Source organism: Anopheles bellator, chromosome 2 (genome assembly GCF_943735745.2).
Source record: "Anopheles bellator chromosome 2, idAnoBellAS_SP24_06.2, whole genome shotgun sequence".
NCBI lineage: Eukaryota > Metazoa > Arthropoda > Insecta > Diptera > Culicidae > Anopheles > Anopheles bellator.
Window position 1 is genome coordinate 25,683,165 of NC_071286.1, and position 20,482 is coordinate 25,703,646.

At 50.2% G+C, this 20,482-nt stretch overlaps 1 protein-coding gene across 1 annotated transcript; it reads right to left on the minus strand.

Annotated features, from left to right (window-relative positions):
- Nucleotides 1-3,787: 3,787 nt before the first annotated feature.
- On the minus strand, nucleotides 3,788-20,020 carry LOC131207256 (serine-rich adhesin for platelets). The gene is made up of 19 exons (XM_058199867.1): nucleotides 18,714-20,020; nucleotides 16,961-17,639; nucleotides 15,975-16,887; nucleotides 15,760-15,871; nucleotides 15,464-15,679; nucleotides 15,231-15,349; nucleotides 13,000-13,577; nucleotides 12,651-12,918; nucleotides 12,066-12,539; nucleotides 10,900-12,023; nucleotides 10,421-10,835; nucleotides 9,799-10,323; nucleotides 7,931-8,211; nucleotides 5,643-6,997; nucleotides 5,426-5,577; nucleotides 5,137-5,337; nucleotides 4,818-5,017; nucleotides 4,279-4,417; nucleotides 3,788-4,201 (listed from the first exon to the last, which is right to left on the minus strand). The coding sequence occupies exons 1-19, from the start codon at nucleotides 20,018-20,020 to the stop codon at nucleotides 4,008-4,010; spliced, it is 9,252 nt and encodes a 3,083-aa protein (XP_058055850.1). The 3' UTR covers nucleotides 3,788-4,007.
- Between the last annotated feature and the right edge of the window lie 462 nt (nucleotides 20,021-20,482).

A 20,482-nucleotide genomic window follows, 5' to 3' on the forward strand; every position in this document is an offset into this window, starting at 1 on the left:
TATATTTAACTGAACAAATAACCCTTTTTAACTATCTTTTTAAATCCGGTTATGGGTCTCTTCTACGATATGGCCTTACTTACTTACTTAAGTGGCCTCTGTTCCGTCTGCGGAACGTAGGGTCACCTACGATATGAACGGTGGACATGTTATTTGAACACTTTTTCGCTAGTGTTATGGCCGGTCTACACGCTACGATAACGATAACGATATCTGCGTAACTGACGTCTCTCGGAGACGTCATTAATGTCACTGACGCAGATCTACAAATCTGAACAAATGAGGATCGATTTGTGAACAAATTTCAAACAAGTGCGAGGTTGTCGGTTGACTTGTTGATGCGGCAGGCGCCTGCCAGTGGGCAGGCGGCAGGGGGCAGTTCAGTTAAACATTTTCGCGAACGTTGACGAAGCGTCCAAAATATCAATAAGAGGCCGAAACAAAACATCAACAAGTCAACCGACAACCTCGCACTTGTTTGAAATTTGTTCACAAATTGATCCTCGTTTGTTCAGATTTGTAGATCTGCGTCAGTGATATTAATGACGTCTCCGAGAGACGTCAGTTACGCAGATATCGTTATCGTTATCGTAGCGTGTAGACCGGCCATTACACCATTAAAAAGGAATCTTTAAGAGCTCAACGGAATCGGCTTACCTTTTAAGATTTGCTTACTTATTCGATTATTTAATAAATAACAAAACAACAAAAGACTGTAGAGAAGACGGAATTAACATGCCAGCAACATTGAAAGAAACATTCTACTGCCGATTGGCAATGTACGAGACAATACGATTCAACACAATGAAGCCGGCAAACAATCACCAATGCAAGCAAGAGCATTTCTAATATTGCATGTATATTTTTCATTTAATCGTTTTAAATCATGGGTTTTTGTTCGTTTCACCTACTAATTATCATGGTCTCCTAAATGTTGAAGCGTCTTTACATGCAGCCAAAAGGGTTTGTCAACAGTAGTAGCTACTTGGGCGCCGGTTGCGGCCTCCGATCAGCTGCTGTTGTGTAACGGATCATTTCAACTAACAAAAACCTCCCGTGTCTTGTCCTTTTTTGTGGATAAAAATATGTTTCCTTCAATTTGAATTGGCTATCAATCCTTAGCGTAGTACATATGTGTTGGGATTTTACGCATTAGTTTTGTTTCATTTTTTTGCCGGCGTGCGCCTTATATCAAATCTTTCAGGTTAGCCCTAAAGGCATTGAAACAGTGTTATTTTACTAAACATCATGGGTGTACATCGTCATAGCACGTTTTGTTTCCTCCTTGTTCTACGCTGCACTAGATTTGTGTGATTTAGAGAAAAGTTTTAGAAATTCGTTCATTCATACAACAGGTAACACATCCCGTGGCCGCTAAAACGTTGATGAGCTGTGATTTGTAAGGTGAGTCCTATTTCCGAGTCAATGGTGCGTGGGCCAGTGTAGAAGTGATAAGTATGCGATGTCTACGTGTGAACTTGTATGCTTTCCTCATGGCCGGACACTATCAAAAAGCTTGGTGATTCCTTCTCTCCGGCGACAGCTATGGCATACCTGTCCAAATAGTTGGCTCATTGGCAATTTTAATATAAACTGAAACACCGATTGATCATCTCGCTCCCATATGGTATGCAATAAGTAATATCGTTTAATCTATTTAACACGCGAATGTCGCCTTTATTTTATTCTACAAAAAAGAAAAAGAGTTGCTTCAGGCATCAAAAGCCTCGCGCCATGGGCATACGACATTAGTCAACCACTTTACGTCTCTTTTAACTATCTGCACAGTTGTTCTGTCACATTTTTACAGCATCAGAGCAGCAATACTTTACTTTGTTGTTCGTGCTAAGAACACAAATTCCACTTTTCTTCCGATGGAGGTGGTCAGAGGCTTTCTCTTGCTCGTGTTTTTGCTTTTAAAAGGGTGGCGGCAATATCCACGTTCATTTGTAGCGCATTTGTAGGTTTAACCGCAACGCACAAACTGTGTTTTGCGTACTGGTGCCAGCTTTTTCGATTTCCTTACTGGCGGGGCACGTATATCGTCTGTCGATTGTTTGCCGTACTTGGAATAACAGCCACTACTAAAAACTACTAAATGTTGTTGTCCCTTTTTTGCTATAATAAACACTATTCTAATTCTACTACGCATTTTTTCTTGTTTTGTGTGTGTATATGTATATTTTTTACTTTGTCGAAAACAAATGGGAATGACTTGATATTGGCTTTTGGGTATTGAGTTGTGTTTTTTGCTGCACGGTGCGGCTTGCACAACTAAAACATCTAAACCGTTTAGTGTGAGCACAATTGGTAGGATGAAGTAACTGTGACAGTGTCGCCGGACCGGTTAGTCGGATAAAGAAAGTGAGTTTACCACATCGACCTTACACTCTAAATCCCTGGCGCGTAAAACAGTAGAAATGTTTCACATCGCAACGTGTCTGTTATCGCGTAAAGGGAAGTACACTGTGCTACACAACTATCAAACTCACAGTAAAATTGCTAGCATTTAGTTTTTCTTGTACTTTGCTGCTGCTACCTTTTCTACCGCCCCTTTGTGGTCTCTCTCCAATGAGGTTAGATGTTTTGTAGCAGGTTTTTCTTCTTAACCGCGCCCCACTCAAAACATTAAGCCATCCTAACAAACGGTGACAGACAAAAAGAGGGCCACAGTACATTTGTGGTTTATACAGTTATTTTTTTTCTACCAATTTATTTACATACAAAACTGGCAAACTCTTCCACAACCAATCGAATACATTACTTGCCCTGTCTTCCCGCCTATCTGCAAAAACTATTCACCGGTTTTGACCGTTAGATGGCCATTTTGGGGTTCAAGCCCTTTACGATCCAATATTTTTCATGTTCCATCCGTGTACTTACAACCTAAAATCACGAAATAATCACTCCGCGTATTAGTCGTATATAGACGACGATCACGTTTGCGTGTGTCCTTTCTCGTATGTATGTGTTTTTCTGTGGTTTGCCTTCTACGCCTTACGCATCGCGTTTTGTTTGCGTGAAATTTGAGACGGGCAAAACTATCTGATCGTGATCATTGAATCATTCCAGTAACTTCAGCGTCTCCCATAAACAGCACTATGATGATTGTACGTTACAATTCGTTCTTATGATGAAAACGCTTTCCCTGTCAACCCTCCATTACAAACATTACCTTTCCAGCATGCTGATGGTGAGTTCCATTCAACAGATTTCATCATTCCTTAATAGGTCATTTCTCGACGGTTTCTTATGCTCATTAGCTGATTAAACGGCAAAGGAACTAGTCCATAATTAGTAATTAGTAAATCTCAAGCGAACATACTTTTGAATGGCTCCAGCGTTCCGAGCGTTGCCCATAATGAAAAGATAAAAACGTTGTTGCTGATCAGTAGTATCTGCATAGTTTGGGGTTGGATTTGGTTTTCTTTCGTGCTGTGGGTGTTTTGCGTATTATGGTAGGCGTATATCTATTGGTTTATTTAGTTTTAAGTTTCCATGCTATTATACTGTAACTATTGCTAGACATGGGATAAAAGTTTGCTTTTGGTTTTCCGGGGAAGATGGGTTCCCTTTCTTCACTATTCGTTTAGCAAGCAACTGTGGGTTTGAAGTTTTACTTCTCTTGATGCGAAACGAAACAATTGCCCCGAGTGCCTCGTTAATATATCGGCGCAGGGAAGTACCGCAACAGAAACATAGTCAACAAAACACCGGAAAGGTTTTTCATTCCATTTAACAATCATGAAAGACCATCCATTAACGATGGTGTGTTTACCCTTACATGTATGATGTATATACACACAATTTGCTTACGTTTACTCACGGTCTTCAAACTGAGCGTGCATTTCAACCCACTATATCGTTTCCCCCAAACACGCAAATGTCTCGCAAATGCTCATCTTCTTCAATAAGCTCATCTTCTTTGCAAATCAATTTCAACAACCTGCCCCGGTGAGACTTTCCGTTCCATCGTGAACTGTACGCCGTTGCCTAAGAAACTATATTTACTGCTGTTGCTCCTGTTTTAGCATTTGCTGGTGATGATGGTGATGATGATGATGATGGGCTGAATGGGAGTGTTGTTGTGGTTGTTGTTGCAGTTGCAGTTGCTGTTGTTGTTGCTGCTGCTGGTGGTGCTGCGGATGATGCAGTTGATGATGCAGCGCCTGCGGTTGATGACCGTCCGATTGACCAACCCCTGTGATTTGAAAGGGCGCACAAAATACGTTAGAATGAAAAATGGGTTTCTTAACGAAGATTGGCCTATTTTCTTACCACTGCCAAGATCAGTCGGTGTAATGGGCCCAGCAGACTGGGGCGTGAAACCGTGTGGTTGAGCCATGGACTTCTGTCGCACTTCACGTATTTTCAGCTGTAGGCTTTGCTTGTTCGGGAATATGTCACTGTGTGCCAACTGTGGAAGGGGAGGTCAAGTCGAATGATTAACATAGTTCCACAACGAACTGATTGATTACGGTTTGATTACGCATGCAGTGATTGAGCATTCTTTACATTTTAGCGGCACCGGTAAAAAGCCGGTTCAGTTTTACGTTCTTCGTTTATCTATTTAGTTTGCAAGAAGTAATCCATCCGATCAATAAAATACATATGAACAAAATTAATTTGACACCTGCTATCGTATGGGTTTTTGAAATATTATTTGTCAATATTAAATTTCAAATACATTTCTCAACTTTCGCAAAATGATTTTCGAAATTAACACCATATGTTAATATCTACAATTTAAATATCTTAAGAAGATACTGGGATCTATAAGCAAGGGCTTCTAAACATCCAATCGTAAGGTCCATTACCTGGAAGCTGTTGGTCGCGTGCGTTGACGGAAACATGCCGTGTTCGTTGAACAGCTGCACAACGAGATTGCGCCGCTGTTCCAGTATCTTCCGGTGGCCTTTCTCTTCGGCCGAATTGACCGACCGCTGCGATGGCGTTTTCGGCGTGCGGGGTGACCGCTCACTGCTACCAACTAGCAGATTGTCGTTTGCCGCCATTTCTACAAACGAAAAGTGACCTTTGCAGCGATCATTAGCTAACGATTGGAGGGGTAATAATGGTAATAATGTCAAGAGGTTTCGAGGGGAAATAAAACGCTAATCATCGACCTCAGCTCACCTTTGTACTGTTCCATGTTGAAATCGGGTCCGAAAAAGCGATTTCCAATAACGTACGAACTGGAGGGTGTGGCCGTACTGGACAATGGTGGAGCACTTCCATCCGAATGCAGGACGTTATTGTGTTGTTGCTGTTGCTGCTGTTGGTGTTGCTGTTGTTGCTGTTGCTGTTGTTGATGGTGCTGCTGATCTTCGTCAGGGACTGTCGGGGACGGTAAAAGGGCAAACGTTGTAGCGTCCACTTGCCATCAGTACTTAGCGTGTCAATTCGATGGTACAAATTCACTTACGTGTTTTGTGTGTCGTGGTTTGCTTTTTGCGATAGTTTTGCGTAAAAACGCGCGGCGACGATGCTGTGATGGCACTGGGCGAGTGACAGTCTTCCGGCTTGAACTGGGGCAACGTTTTGAACTTTTTCTCAAAGTCCACCTGCCGGAGGACACTGTGCGAGAGAAGAGACCACAGTTTAGGGGACTCCTTCTTTCATAACCTGTGGAAGCAACATACTTATCCATATCGTCTGGTTTTGCCTTCCGGAAGAACACCTTTTTCGCGGTGGAGGGTGATATCTGGTTGTGGTAGTCCTCAATTGAGGCGGACGTCGGCGTTGGCAGCGCGGATGGCATCGAGGTCAGCTGTTGGTTGCTGGTGGAGTTGTCGATCGCGTGAGTCTCGGGCTGCTCGTGAGGTTGTGACTGTTGCTGATGCGTCATCACCGGTGTCTTGGAACCGCCGCTATTGCTGCTGCTGTTGCTCATCTGACGGCGCTGAAGCGGAGCCCGACCCAGCTGGGCTGGAGTCGGTGCGAGAATGAATTTTTTACTCTCCGGTGGCGCACCGTAGTCTTCGCCATCCGTTTCTTCATTCGCTTGGTCGGCAGACGTTCCACCGGCGGCCGTGTCTGTTGCCGCTCTACTACCGACCGATGTCCCATCGCCTGCTCCCGGGCCAGCTGCCGTGTGGTTGCTGACGCTGCTAGACGTACTACTGCCACTGCCACTGCTGCCAGCACTGTAGGTGGATGTGCTGGTCGAGTTGGGTGTAATCGGCAAGTGCCTGGCACCGGGCGATTCCGGAGGCTCCTGCTTGACCGACGGATACTGATGCAGCTGGTGATGGTGGAGGTGTTGGGTAAGGTGCGGCTGCTGTTGATGGCTGTGGAGGTGGTGGTGCTGCTGCTGGAGCTGCGCCGGATAGCCCTGTGCGGTGGAGATGAGAAGATTCGGTATCTTGCCTTGGATCAAATATTGTATGGAGGTCGTGGGACCCGTCGCCACAATGGCGTTGGCCGTAGTAGTAGTAGTAGCAGTAGTAGTATTGGTGGTGTTGGCCGTTGTGTTGCTGCTGTTACTGTTAGTGGTGGCCGTCACCGTTGTAGCGGTCGATTTTTGCACACTCGATGATGACGACGACGATGACGACGACAACAGGGAAGAAGATGATAATGACGATGATGATGGCGAGGGCAATGAATAGGAGGACGATGATGAGGGCGTTAGCGCCGTAGCCGTGGCTGATATGATGTTGGCCAGTTTCACATGCGCCACCGAGGAACCAGCGACCAGTGAGGACGATGAAACCGTCTGTTGGCGTGTCCCGGCGGCAATCGTCTTCGCTGGGGTTAGTGCAAAGGCAACCGTGGGAGCAGCGGAACAGGAAGTGGAAGTGGAGACGGAAGAGGAAACGGCCGCGGAAGTGGATGATGAGGAGAGCGGCACGGCGGAAAAGATTGTGCCTGACGACGGCGCGGACTTAATGGTGTACGTGGCCGTCGGTGCCGACGGTGCCGTAGAAAGATTGGCAAATATTTTGGGACGATCGCTCAACGTGAATTGTTGGTTTTCGGGGAGGACTAAGGCAAACTGGAAGCAAGAAAAGTACAGTAGGGTTGGGGAGAAACATCCCGTTAGAAAGTCATCGAAAAGTTCAGAAAGAGAATTGAAACGAGAACGGAAAGCAGTGGCAGAGCATGATACTAACACTACCATCAACAAGAGCAAACCGGAACGCGCTAACAATCCTTTTACTTGCGTGCGCATTAACTGCTGGAGAGGTTTCAAAAGCAAAACATACAACATAATCAAAGCCAACAGCTGCGCCCCTCGCATCCGCGACGCGCTAATTAGTTAAAAAAAGCAACGAAAAGAGTTTGTTTTTGGAAGCTTGCAGCGATGCAAGAGTGGGCAGAACTGTATTTGTGAATAGAAAACGGCCACTATCTGGCGTGTCTAACTAGTCACTAGTGAGGAAAAAGGTCGTGAAACTAGTTCCTACGGCATTCCAGAATACGACGAAGAGAGATCATCGGTGAAACGGAACTGAGAAAAGAAAAAGAAAATATGCTCCACCAAACGGTGGTTGGTGAACGGAAGCGTTTATCTCCAAGAACTGATGCACTACAACTACGGAGGCTCAGCGTGTTTACGTGAAGTGGGGGTTCTGTTGGAGGGGCTTGATTTAGCTACGAATTTCGCCATTTTACAAACTCCTTAAAACCAAACATCACGCCGATTGAGGGAACAGGATGCGGGTGTGGTCGGAGGTCGATGTGCGTCGATGTTGCTACGGGAAAGGAGAAGTGCAGCAACAATACAGGAGGGCGCATGGCGCAACTGGGTAAAAATGAAGAGATGGACGAGCGTGGAAGAAAAACGAGAGCTGTATGGTTCTGCGATGGACGGATGGTTGAATGGTGAGTGAAAAAAACAAGCTATTCTACAAACAATAACAGAACTGCAAGGATAACTTGGCCTCCGTTAAAAGCAACCTGGCCTAGGGAAAACTGGATTACTTACCTGAGGACATAGCATGAGTTTCTGTCGTCCCGGAAGCCGCTGAGCGGACGCTAGAATCGTGGCCGTCGAAGACGTCATCAATCCACCGCGGCCATCTCCAGCGGTCAGATCGGTTGCACTGACAAAGGTCGGAGCAGTGCCACCTGTTGACAACAGCGAATAGGTGGTTGGTTGTCCTCCGACGGGGGCCATCAGTCCGTGGTGCAGGGGAGCCGCCACGGACGTCAAAGACGGCAGCAGCGAGGTGGCCGCTGTGGCCGAGGACGATACCACTGGCAAAACTGTCGAAGTCGGTGGATTAATTAGAATGTTCGCTTGTTTCGAATTCTGGAGATGATGGTTGTTGCTTGAGTTGCTAATGGTAGTGACAGGGGAGATGATGGAACAACTAAGATGAGGATCGCTCGGAGCGAACGGGGATGCAGTCATTTCGTTGTTTTGTGTAATTGCAGACATATCAGAGGGCGTGATGGTGTTAGTGGTGAGAATAGTACTAGCACCAGTAACGACAGTACAGTGAGGTGATGAGGAACTGTTTGGGGAACTGGCGAGAGCAGCGACACTAGCGTTACACTGATTGACATCATTAACTACAGTGGCATTCGAGACGATGTTAGCGGAAGCACTACTGGTGTTACAGTTAGCATTAGCGGCAGCTGCACCCATGGCACTAGTGCTTCCTGTGGTCTTTGGAACACGAAAAAAGCTGTTCGCCAGGGTGCCGGTTCCGGTGGCAATGATTAGTTTCTTATTGCTATCTTTTGCACCAGTCAAAAGCAGCTCTCCGTTGACGTGCTGATGAGGCGTCTGCGTTTGTTGCTGGATGGCGGCGACGTTGCTCTGGAGTAAGAGTTCATTCAACGATGCCTGCGTCAGGACGATGATGCTGCCACTCGGCAAGGAAGAAGTTCCGACCGATGCACTCCCATTTGTGGTTCCAATCACCACGCCGTTATTTCCGGACGTCACCAGTGTAGAGTTTTGGTTGACATTGATCGTTGATCGTCCGGAGGAAACAACACCAGCTGTTGCTATAGCAACCTGTTGTTGTTGCTGTTTGTGCTTCACTGGAGACCGTTCGATGAAAATGGTTTCATAGATAACGGCGGGCATTCCAGCACCCGCTTCGTCCGCTTTATTTACCGTACTGCTACCGGTTGATGAACTAGTTGTTACAGTGTTAGCTTTGGAAAAGAGTTGCTGGGTGCGAAGTATTGTTCCAGGACTACCAGTAGCATTGGTTGAGTTTATGATAAGCGCCGTAGTGGCGGCTGTATTCACACTGACCGGTTCAGCCACTGATGACGGTGTGGCGATGTATGCGGGCGATCCATTCATACTGATAACGTTCAATTGTTTGGCAGTGTTATTCAGGACGAAGCTGTGCTTACTATTGGTGGCACCTTCATCACTACTTGCAACGTGAACCAAATCGGGTTCGGACGTAGAGAGAGCTACGTAGCTACCAGCCATCGGGTTACTGTTGTGAACAATGGTGTTTGTGGTCACGCTGGATAGATCATTGCCGCGGCGGGCGCTAACAGTGGGTGAAGGGCTGGCAGTGGCGGTTGTGATTGCGGTAGCAGCCGTACTTGTAGCAGTGGCAGTAGTAACAACTTTAACACCCGCAGTACTATTGACGCAGAGTGATTTGGATGGTGAAAGCTCATGATTCAAGGTATGATGAACGACAACATCAAGATGAGTTGGAGTATGATTGCTTTCGATAGAATTGCTATCGTTACGATTGGTTTGGTGATGGTGAACAAGTTCATTAGCATTAGCACTAGTGTTAGTAGTAGTAGAAGTAGAAGAAGTAGTGGTGGTAGTGATGGTAGTAGTGTTGACAACATCCATTAGTAGTTTACCTTGTTTCATGCTCATCACTATTGCATTAGTACTAGGCTTAAGGTTTGCATTGCTACTAGTGGCCGCGTGGTTACCATTAACGTTAGAGATCGTGTAACAAATGGTGGGATTGAGACTTATCGATTTACATTTATTGCCACCATCCGTGGACGGAAGGGCCATCGGTGTAGCGATGTTGGAGGATGCCGTTATCATTTCACCGTTGCAACTTCCGCCACCACCGACCGTCAGCAGCAACTGGTGCGGATCGATGCTGCTGTGGTTCCCCGAATGGTAATGGGACGATACCAGAGACGCCTGGTGTTGCTGTTCTTTAAGTGCCGCAGCTGAAAAATTGAAGATTGTCGCTTCCTGCGCATGGTGACGCATAGTCGTACCGCCGAGCGATAGGTTTTCCACCGGTTCAATCTTGACTGTCGTGGGTGTGGACGGCGCCGGGGAAAGCAGATACGTTTGCTGGATGTCCTGCTGCTGCTGTTTGCCAAGGGTTTTCGGGCTCTGTGGCATCGTTTTAAATGCTCCGCCTAAAAACGACATGAGTTTATGGCGTCACATATTATGGAATGATCGTACCAAGGCTTAGATTGCAAATTATGTCCACATGAAGACGGCCACTCTTACCTGTCGGTTGAAACGGCGACACACCGACCGGATTCTTCGGACTGCTGTACGCGTATCCGATGGGATGATGGTGTTGGTAAATCGCCTGCGCACCCCCGGAAACGGTACCGTCGCCAGTGGCACCACCGATCCCTTGTGATCGGATTGCGGCTTTGATTGGCTTCGGTTTGTAGGTCAGCGAATCAGAGGCGCCCAGCGAATTCGGTCCTCCTGGTGTCGTTGGTCCACTGGTGCTGGTCGTTGTGCTGTTAGCTGTTAGCGATTTAATCGAATAGTCTGTTGCTACGTCTCCGTTGCTAACGACCGGTTGATGATGATGCTGCTGCTGCTGTAGCTGGTGATGATGATGGTGATGCCGATGAAGATCAACAATACTTCCGTTGCTGCTATCGTTTGAAACCATCGATTCTGAAACCTATAGCACAGCCAAAGGTAAAGCAAACTGTCTACGTCACATTGATACAGCAAGCGAAACATACCTTTGTTGAAGTATTATCAGCAGTAGCAACCAATTGCTGTGTGTCGCCTTTCTCTGTCGGGCCATTGATCGATGCCGGGCGACGAGGATCGTCCAAGTCGTCGGAGTCGCTAACCTTTTCAGCGCACTTGAGATCAATGATCTCGACTTTTTCGACCGGTGCCGCTGTTGACTCTTCGGCGATTATCATCTGTTGATGCTCGACGTCTGCGTCGCCACCAGCGGAAGGTTCATCTTCCTGTTCCATCGGCTGCTGTTCCTCTTGTTCCGTAACGGAAATGTCCATACGATCCTCATCTTCGTTTTTCACCTCATTTCCAGCGATCTCCGTTGCTCGGTCGTCTTCACGTTCGGCGGGTCCATCGACTACCATCGCCTCGGGGTAGGATGAATCGGGGACGTTTCGCGGCAGACCAGCCGTTGCTGGTGGCATCATGCTGCCGACTCCCGATTCGGCTGTCTCATCGATCGAATTGTACGGTGCCACGGTAAGTGGAATGATATCGTTGGTTTGAGATGGGCCCCCGCCCGTTCCAGCGCCGCCAGGCTGTTGATGAAGATGTTCCGCCGGAGTCGTGGGACTTTTTTCATCAAACGAATCCGTGCCATCGAATGAATCGATCCGTCCGCGGCTACCGGTTGACGACGGCGCATTTTGGCCGCTACCAGCGGCTCCTACTGCACTTCCGTCCTTGGCCGAGGAGGATGACTTGCGACGATCTTTCGAACACCACTTCCACTCGGGATGTGCCTTGAAGTGAGCCTCTTTTACTTCACTCGCCAGTTCATGGTACTTTGTTTTCTCCTCCGGCTTCAGTGCGTACCACCATTCACCAAGGATCTTGCTCACGGTTCGATTATCCTGGTTCGGGTGCTTCTGGTGTACCAGCGCACGGTGCCGTTTGGAGAAAATCATGAACGCATTCATCGGACGCCGTATCTTGGCGTCCTTTTTGCTCAACGGGCTCGCCGGTTCCTTGGGCGTGCTACAACCACCAGCCGTGGCGGAGGGAGTAGTTGCGCTGCTCCCTGTTCCTCCTCCTGCTCCACTCGAAGCGGCTGCCTGTAACGCAGCGCTGCAAGATTGTGTGCGACGCTTCGCCAACGCCTCGGCGCTCTCCGTTGCTACCGTTACCTTGCCGCCGAGCAGTGTCGCAGCGGTCGTACCGGATGAAGAGCCGGCCGGTACAGCAGATGCCGGTGCCTCAATGTCAATTCCTCGCAACAATTGATAATGGCCGGCACCCACCATTCCCTCCTCACTTCTGTCCAAATAATGCGCATTTTGTCCAGCGGTCTGCTGCTGTTGCTGCTGAAATTTGTGGGAGGCCAGGTCTCCCGCTTTGCCCAGCTTCGCCGAAGCGTTTGTCGTTGTCGTGGTATTAGTATTGGTTGTCGTCGTTTTCACGGGCTCTGCTTCAAAGACATCATCGTCTCCCTGGTCGTCGTCGTCGATCGGTAGAACCTCTGGCGGAGGAGGAGAGGTGCTGCTGTACGCGCTGGCTTTCGTTGCTGCTGCGGTGCCGACTGCCGGACCGGCAGCATTGGACATCGACGTGGAAGAGGACGAAGAAGAGGGCGGCAACGATGGTTTCATCGTGACCGCACTGCTGGATGGTACCGGCAGTGGTTGCGAGACAGCTACCGCCGTCGACGAAGCGAGCGACGACGAGGAGGCGGCGGCGTGTGGTGGCGGCGGAGGTGGTGGCCCATAGCTCGAAACTTGGTGCACCACCATCGGCGAGAGTTTGCTTTGCGCGACCGGACCCTGAATAATCGGAAGCAATGCATGCCATTGATAGGTGGAACCCGTGCTAATGCCGTTTTTTGGCACGGCTAACGACTGGTGTTGGTTCAATACCACGGTGGTGTGTTGCGGCATTGACTGATGCTGAGGCGATTGTTGTTGTGATTGTAAGTGTTGCTGCTGATGCTGCTGAATGATCGTATGATGGTGATGTGCCTGCGGAGGTGGCTGCGTATGATGGGATTGCTGCACCTGCTGCTGTTGCTGCTGTTGCTGCTGATGCTGCTGATGCTGCTGATGCCGATGATGAGACTGGCCGGAGGTGAGCGGCCCAGTCGCGTGCAGTCGGCTCGCGGTTAGCAGTGCATGTGGATGTTGCTGCGCCGGTGGAAGCGTCGAGAGGCTGTGCTGCTGGCTGGAAACGACGGCAGCTGCTGCTGCTGCGGCGGAAGTAATCGAATCAACGATCACTTGCTGTTGTTGCGTTGAGACGGGCGGAAAGGGAGAGTAGATGGCCGACGGGTGCGACGGATGCTGCGCGTAAAGCGGAGACATGCGTATGACGCTAGTGGGGGTCGCAGACGCTGCTGCTGCTGCCACCGCCACCGAGGCAGATCCGTGTGACGATGAAGATTGCGTTGCGGGACGCAACGATTCCGGCCGAATCAGTTGATGGTGGCCACTACCAACACCGGTTAAACCACCGCCGCCACCAATACCGCCGATCGGGTTCGGGCTCGGCGTGTTGGCCGTTTTGTACTTGCTACCGTGCGGTGTCTCGGCAGACGGAGCGGGACTCCCAATTGGCATGAACACGTTCTGCCGATTGCCAATGGTAACCGGCGATTGTGTGGCGTGTGGTGACGAGCCATGGCCCGTCGGGGACGAGAATGAGTTACTGGGTGTCGCCGATCGGGAACTGCTGAGCGAAACTGTAACGGACAAAAAAAGGCATGCAATTAGAATATTATCTACTGACGCAAAAAAAAAAATTCTATTGGACCGCGTATTATAGAATCGATGTTACTAATAGTTTGAATGAAAAACCCGGCTCGGTAGTTTGGTGTAATCTTTGTAATAGCCAAAAAAAGTCGAGCTGCTTCGTGGGCGGAGAGGAATGGAAAAATGATCCGAACGATGAATCGAGCAGCTCCATTATTTGCTTCAAGCACACCCAAACGAACATTCCGAACCGCAGCGATCAGCACATGCACCTTCCCTGTGGTTGTGCAAAATGGCGAGTTCTGCCCTGGCTTAATCATTGAAAATGATTTGATCAGAATGAGTGCCACGGAAACTGTTAATCGCGAGGAAAAATTACAATAAATTTTGCTTTCCACACGAAAAAAAAACTTACGAAGGCACTTGATGTAGAGTTCGGCTCCAGTTTGAAAATCGTACGTAGTCATGTTCATGAAATTCATGTTTGCACAAGTTTTCTCTTAGTTTCGATCTGCTCCAGAATCACGTCACAAATTCTGCCACAATCCGTTACTTGGTGAATGACACTGTTTGCTCGAAGAGTGATCAAACTATGGCAACCGATAGCTTGCGAATGCTCCTGTTAGCCTGCCTTCTCTAGCGGCGAGAGTATCTTTCTGTGTGAGGATTAGTCGTGTGCACACTTCCAAAACTCAGGTAGCCAGAGATTGGCACCGACCGGCCGGCCGCCGCAAAGCACTTTGCAGCTTGATCCAAACACTGCTAAACACACTGACGAAGATCACCACCAATATCACCTCCACAACGACAGCCAGCATCCATAGAGCGCTCCCAGTGCTGTCTCACTTTGTTGCAATGACCGATTTGAGTACTAATTTTTTAATCACCCATTTCGGGAGTGTTGAAACGTCGTCTCTGTGATAGCGCTCCGGTGTCCCGAAAATCATCATTACTACTAGCTGGCGATCGGAAAGCCTCGTTCGTTCGCACACTGCTATGGTGCTGCTCGCACATTGCCAGGCCATTCGGCCGACGTATTCATCGAATGGACACTACAAGCCGGCGCGTGCCGTGTGGCATGACTTTTGCGGGAACGAAAATACTACTTGGAAAATGAGTCTCGCTCAGCCCATTTCGAAGAAAACGAGACGACTGGGGCACTGGTTTTATATCGGTTCGGAGAGCAATTGACCCACACACGACCTGGTTCAATAACGTAATGTGGCTTTTTTCGTGTGAAATCATTTCCGCATCGGAACAAAACAACACCAAAAGGATTGCTCATGCGAGGACACCTTTCGTTTCTGAGACGGAGACCAGTTCTTGGAAAGCACCGTAAAATAGCAACGAGTATCAGTAGGCTACTTAAGTGTCAGTTGGAAAGGTAAAAAAACGAGGCTCCTGCGTTTTGGTAGAGCCACGGACTTTACGAAACGCGTTTCCCTGGAACAGTGTCGCACTACGATACGCCTGCTGCGTGGTTGCCAGGTAAAGTGTACTGAATAGTGAAATTGTGACGTTTACCATTTGCTTTGTGAATCCACTAACGACCGAGTGCTTATATGAGGTCGATAAAATCGAAATAAAGTGAATGTTAAATCCCAATAAACCCTATCGGTAAATTAAGAGGGACGACAACATACCGAGCATATTGGCAGCGTCCGTTTCGTCCTGATCAAACCGTCCGGTAACGCGATAGTGTGGCGATGTTTCCGAATCTCGTGACGTTTCCTCGTCCAGTTGCGTTTTGCTGCTCGATCGACTACAAGAGAGCGAAGAAACCAAACGTAAAAAAGAATGTTAAGCTCAGTGCATTTGCCTCCTGATAGTCGTGTTTCTGTCTCAACCCTAGTCGAGTTCAAGAGGTATTCCGCACCTGTTGAAATGGTTCACCGAGCTGGTGGACGAGCGGAGCGCGTTTCCCTTCTGGCTGAGGTGCCGCGAGCAGTAGCCCCGTCGTTGAGATTCTTTCGAACAGGCTTCGTTCGAGCACAGCCTACGCCACTGCTTCCCGTTGAACTTCTTCCGGATACCGGTCGGCGTTGAGACCACGTCCCCCTTCTTGAACCGATGGGGGGTTGCCGCTTGAGATCTGTGGGGCGGGTTGACAGAAAAACCGAACGGATCGGTGATGATGCCTGCCGCGAATGCCGCTACGCAGCTTACGCTTACCTTGGAGTTGCTGGTTGAGATCTGGGTGTACTTCGTTGGTCCAGTAAGCTTGAGGTACTGCCACGGCTTTGCATACTACTCCGTTTACTACTGCCTGAGTATTTTTCAGTTTCTAAAACAGCGATCGAAAAGAAACAACAAGTTGTGCTCGTAAGTAACAAACATTGGCCGGATTGGAAGCCTCCAGCTAACGCGTACAGGCTGCCGCGCATTACCTCCATCCATGGGGAAACTGCTGCGCACTTCATCGTCGCTCTCGTAATCGTAGCTTCGGTTCGTGGTGCGCAGATCGTCCGGACTGACGGTCCGTAATACTGTCCCGGTGGTAGCTCCACCGCCACTCGTAGCCATCGATGTTACGCTGCTACTGTGGGCCGGCGCCGGAATCGCTCCTTGATGCTGACCGTGCAGATGATGCTGCTGCTGATGATGTTGGGCAGGGTGCTGCAGCGTCACAATGTTTCCGGCCTTCGGGTAGTGTGCAGTGCCGGATCCGGCCCCATCCGCGGCGTTCGTCAGTTGCGCCGCTTGAAATGGCGAAGTAGCGGCACTTCGATAGTGATGGTGACGGTGCTGCTGTTCGTCTCCAGGCAGCGGCAGAGCTGCGTGCTGCTGCTGGAGCTGTAATGGCACATGAACCGCACTCAGTAGCTGAGCCTCGGTCGACTGCGAATTAGCTGCTGCAGCCGCTGCCGCCGCCGCGGCTGGATCATAGCGGATTCCCCGGCCCTGCGTTATGCTAATGCTATTTTTGTAATGTGCTCCCCCGCCGGTGCTGCTGCCTCCGGCCGTGCTAGCATAAATAACGGTAGCCGAGGGCGCGGAAAGACCACCACCTTCCAAGCCGCCACCACCAACAAGATGGTGATGGTGGTGGTTCCCACTGTTTGCTGCCGATACGTAGCTCATGAGGCCTCCTGACTGGTGCTGCTGTAGAGGAGGGTTACTGCTGCGTGGTTCGTCCAGCTCGCCACTCGGGCGCTGCTGCGAAGTGCGATGGTCAGCTGCGATCACCGCTAGACTGCCACTGGCCTGTCCAGCACCGTTCACACTTCCCAGCGCTTCCTCGAGTTCGTCCCACCAGGGGGGCTTAAGCAGTCGGATATCGACTCTTTTCACTATTAGAGGCTAAAATGAATCGAAGAGAACTGTTGTTAGATTGGACTGCACACAGCTGCCGCGGTCCGCAAACGCAGCTTACCTCTTGCTTATCGCCGATACCGCCACCCGTTATCTGCACCGCGAACTGTTTCTTGTTGTTCTGCACCTCCTTCACGATGCCCTCGATAAATACGTCCCCACCGCCGCTGCTGATCGGGTGCGGGTGAACGCACGTAGCGCGCACGCCCACCCGTATGCCAGGCCGCAGGTCGATCAGCGTCGTCGTCGTCGGACACACGTCGTCGATAATGTCCTGCTGTTCCGCGGCGCTGCCTCTAAACACGTCGTCGTACGTCTGGTGGCTGCCTTCCGGGTAGTCGAAACCGATGACGACCGTGCTCGGCGCGGGTGTGGCCCGGATGCGCCCGGAATCGTAAACACCGTTCCGCCGAGCCAACACCCGATGATTGACCCACTCGCTCAGGTCGATTAGATTACGGACCGTTCCGAGCGTTGCAGCAGCCCCGGCCGCATGTTGCTGCTGCTGATGGACGCTCGCAGTTTCATCCGCAGGAAGTCCCGAGGACGGAGGTGACCGCTGGCGATGATGATGATGATGATGATGGTGCTGTGGCGGCTGCTGATGGTGATGATGGTAGTGTTGCTGCTGTTGCTGTGGCACGGAGAAGGTGGATGGTGGCAGCTGATGGATGGGCGAAGGAGTCGACGTGTTGGCAGCCGACGGTGGAGTCTGGGAGGGTTTGTAGCTTCCTGGCGATCTGTCGGCGATATCGGGGTCAGAGCGTGTCGTGCACGTGTTACATACGTTTGAAAAGGAAAAAAACCCGCTAGCTGCTACGAGAACACAGAGCGCCATAGTCTACCGAACGGTTCCCCGGAAGGTAGAAGGGTGTTTGAGTATCTCTCTTGCCGCCGATGTCCGATCGTAGTGTGGATGTTTATGGATGAGCGTCGCTGTCTGTTCGAACCACGAATAGATTCACTCTAACGTCGCGACGCATAAGAGGGACAGGACGACGCGAATTACGCGCTTACGACGAGTAGCTGCGCTTACAAACGGATTCATAGTATTCAAATAATGCCGGTCGAGCGGTTACCGTGGCCACGTAGGCGGCGTTGTGCATTGAATACAATTTCCTACCGCCGGGAAGTGTTTTGCGGGTACACCGGATCAGCATTCTGTTGCATTGCAGAAAACCGACTGGCAACTGCTTGTCACCTCTTTTGGATAAACACATTGAAGGCCACTTAGCAGCAGTGCTAAAACGGACTACGTTTTACCATTCTAACCCCTTGTTATCTCGTGCTGTCGGCGGGGATGACGTCTTGCTCCGAGCTTCGGCCAGAAAAGATTTACATGACGAACCGAACGGTTGTTACCAATTCAAATGTGTCAACATAATGCTGTGCATTGGGACTGGCACCGCGTGCGGAAAGATGATGCCAGTACTGTGTGAGACTGCTCGCGTTCGGGGTACATGAAGAAGCTGTCATTGACTTTCCAAACAACCCGTCGGACGGGGTGTCGTACTGTTTTTTTTATTAATCAATTCAGTGATGGACCACTTTATGTTTTCCGATCTGGTTTGCAAATAATTGTACGCGAATCTCCCGCACATATATTGTTAAAGGGACCGGACCACAGGCAAGAGGGGTCATTGGTAAGGTCTTCTTTTTTGTTGTTTTTTGGCAAACATAATACCAAAATAAGATAATATTTCGTTATAACGCAACGCCATGGAACGGGCTAGCGTACGCTGGTGGGGTTTCGGTGAAGGCCTTACGGTTCTCAGGACGAAACGGAAATGGAGGATATTTAGACCATGGCTTACCCGTAGGATGGAGCGGTGTGCAGCTTTTTCGCCGGCAAGTAAGTGTCTGCCGGCGAGGACGTGTGCTGCAATCGCAGCACTTGCTGCTGTGCCACCGCCGTCTGACTTTGGTGCCGTACCGTTGGTCCGGGATCGACCGCCAACAGCACCTGGCGGTTGGGCACCCCAATCAGCTGCTGCTGCTGCTGCTGCTGCTCGTGACGCAGACTACTGCTGCCGGAAGCCACCGATGTAGCCACCGTCGGTTGCTGCAGCGTGATGGTAGAAATGGTGTAGCTCTGAGATCGGTTGACTACGGTGTTGCTTACGAGCCCCGGACTGCTCGTCGCTAGGCTGCCACCACCGGTGGTGCCTACACCCGGATACAGATGGTGATGGTGATAATGAGTCGGCCGGGGCGCAAGGTGTAGCTGCTGCGATGTAGGTACGACCGAGCTGCTAACCATCGGAGTGGTGATGGTGCCAGCCACCATGGCTGCGGATAGCGTCGTTCCACTGGCCGCGCTCGTTCGGGAGGATGCTGCACTGACGGGGTGAATTCTGCCGTCTAGTGACTGACTTACGGGTCCTGGTGGGGACGAAGGCGCTACCGAACGCCGCTTGGGACTGCCGGTGCTGCGATCGTTACAGTTCATACTTCCCACACGGGCCAATGTTGGTGCAGTGGACGACATCGTTGTAGTCAAGCTCGTATTATCGCACGAATTGTTAACGGTTCGGCTAAGGGTACTACAGTTACTGGTGCTGCTGCTAGCCCCGATACTTCCATTACTTATGCTACTACTGTACAGTTCAAAGTTGTTGCCGTTGGCCCCGCGACCGACGGCGCCGGTGGTACCGTTCTTCAGTACCGTCGTGGAGATGCCGGTGCGCCCCCCATCCGATTCATAGACGCTGGCCGCCCTCGGCTGTGTGGTGCCGGTGGTGGCCGCCGTCGAGGAAGAACATCCTTCTCCTCCTCCCGGTCCGGGTCCAGTGTCCATTGGCTGTGGGGCCACCGGTGCACCGGAAAGTGTCTCCGGCGACGGTGGGACAGGTAGGGGAGCGGAAGGCTGCGCCGGGCGGTGCGATTCCATCTCCTCCAACTCGGCCAGATCGAACTTTCGCTTCTTCGGGTGCATTCGGGGCGTTGCGCTTTGCTGGTTGACGGTTTTCCCCGCCGCCGTCGCCGCCGAGCCCGGGCCGGAAGCAATCGACGACATCTTCGCTGAGACGGTAGTTGCCGTTGTCGTCATGTTAGCGCTCGGTGTGGTCGCGATCGATTGCGCTGGCGGTGGCAGGAGCGATGGCTGCTTTTGTGATATCATGCTGCCGGGAGGGTGGCCGCAGCGACTGCATTCAACACACTTGGCACTTTCTCTATGGCCTTTCGATTTCTGGGTCCGTTTTCTCCGACTACTGACGCCACCTGTGACTGATTATCTTTATCTTCCGCTCTGCGGTCACCGCCGATGCTCCTCCGATGGTCTGCCTATCACGCTCCACGCACTAGGATCGGTCGTTCGGCTGATTGCTGGCCATAGTTCGCTAATAACGCTAGCTGCTGCTGCTGCTGCTGCTGAGGTGGCACACGTTAAACAAGTTGCGTCAGCAACGTTTTCAACTCTTACCACTAATCGGCTTTAATCGATAATTTTCGTATATTCTTTTCTGTGCTTGTCTATCCGTGTAGCCTAGCGGTATTTCTAGCGTCTTGTTATGGAAGCAGATATCTGAAAAGGGTAAATAAAAGAGTAAGAAAACATTGTTACTCACAATGGAATGTCACA

Excerpts from the sequence above, each read along its gene's own strand:
- LOC131207256 (XM_058199867.1), bottom strand. The coding sequence starts at position 20,020 with ATGATATCACAAAAGCAGCCATCGCTCCTGCCACCGCCAGCGCAATCG. Across the intron at positions 15,350-15,463 it reads TCGGTGAACCATTTCAACAG|TCGATCGAGCAGCAAAACGC; the intron begins GTGCGGAATACC and ends GCTCTCTTGTAG. Across the intron at positions 12,540-12,650 it reads TCAGGGTCCGGTCGCGCAAA|CTGTCTCGCAACCACTGCCG; the intron begins GCAAACTCTCGC and ends CGACGGCGGTAG.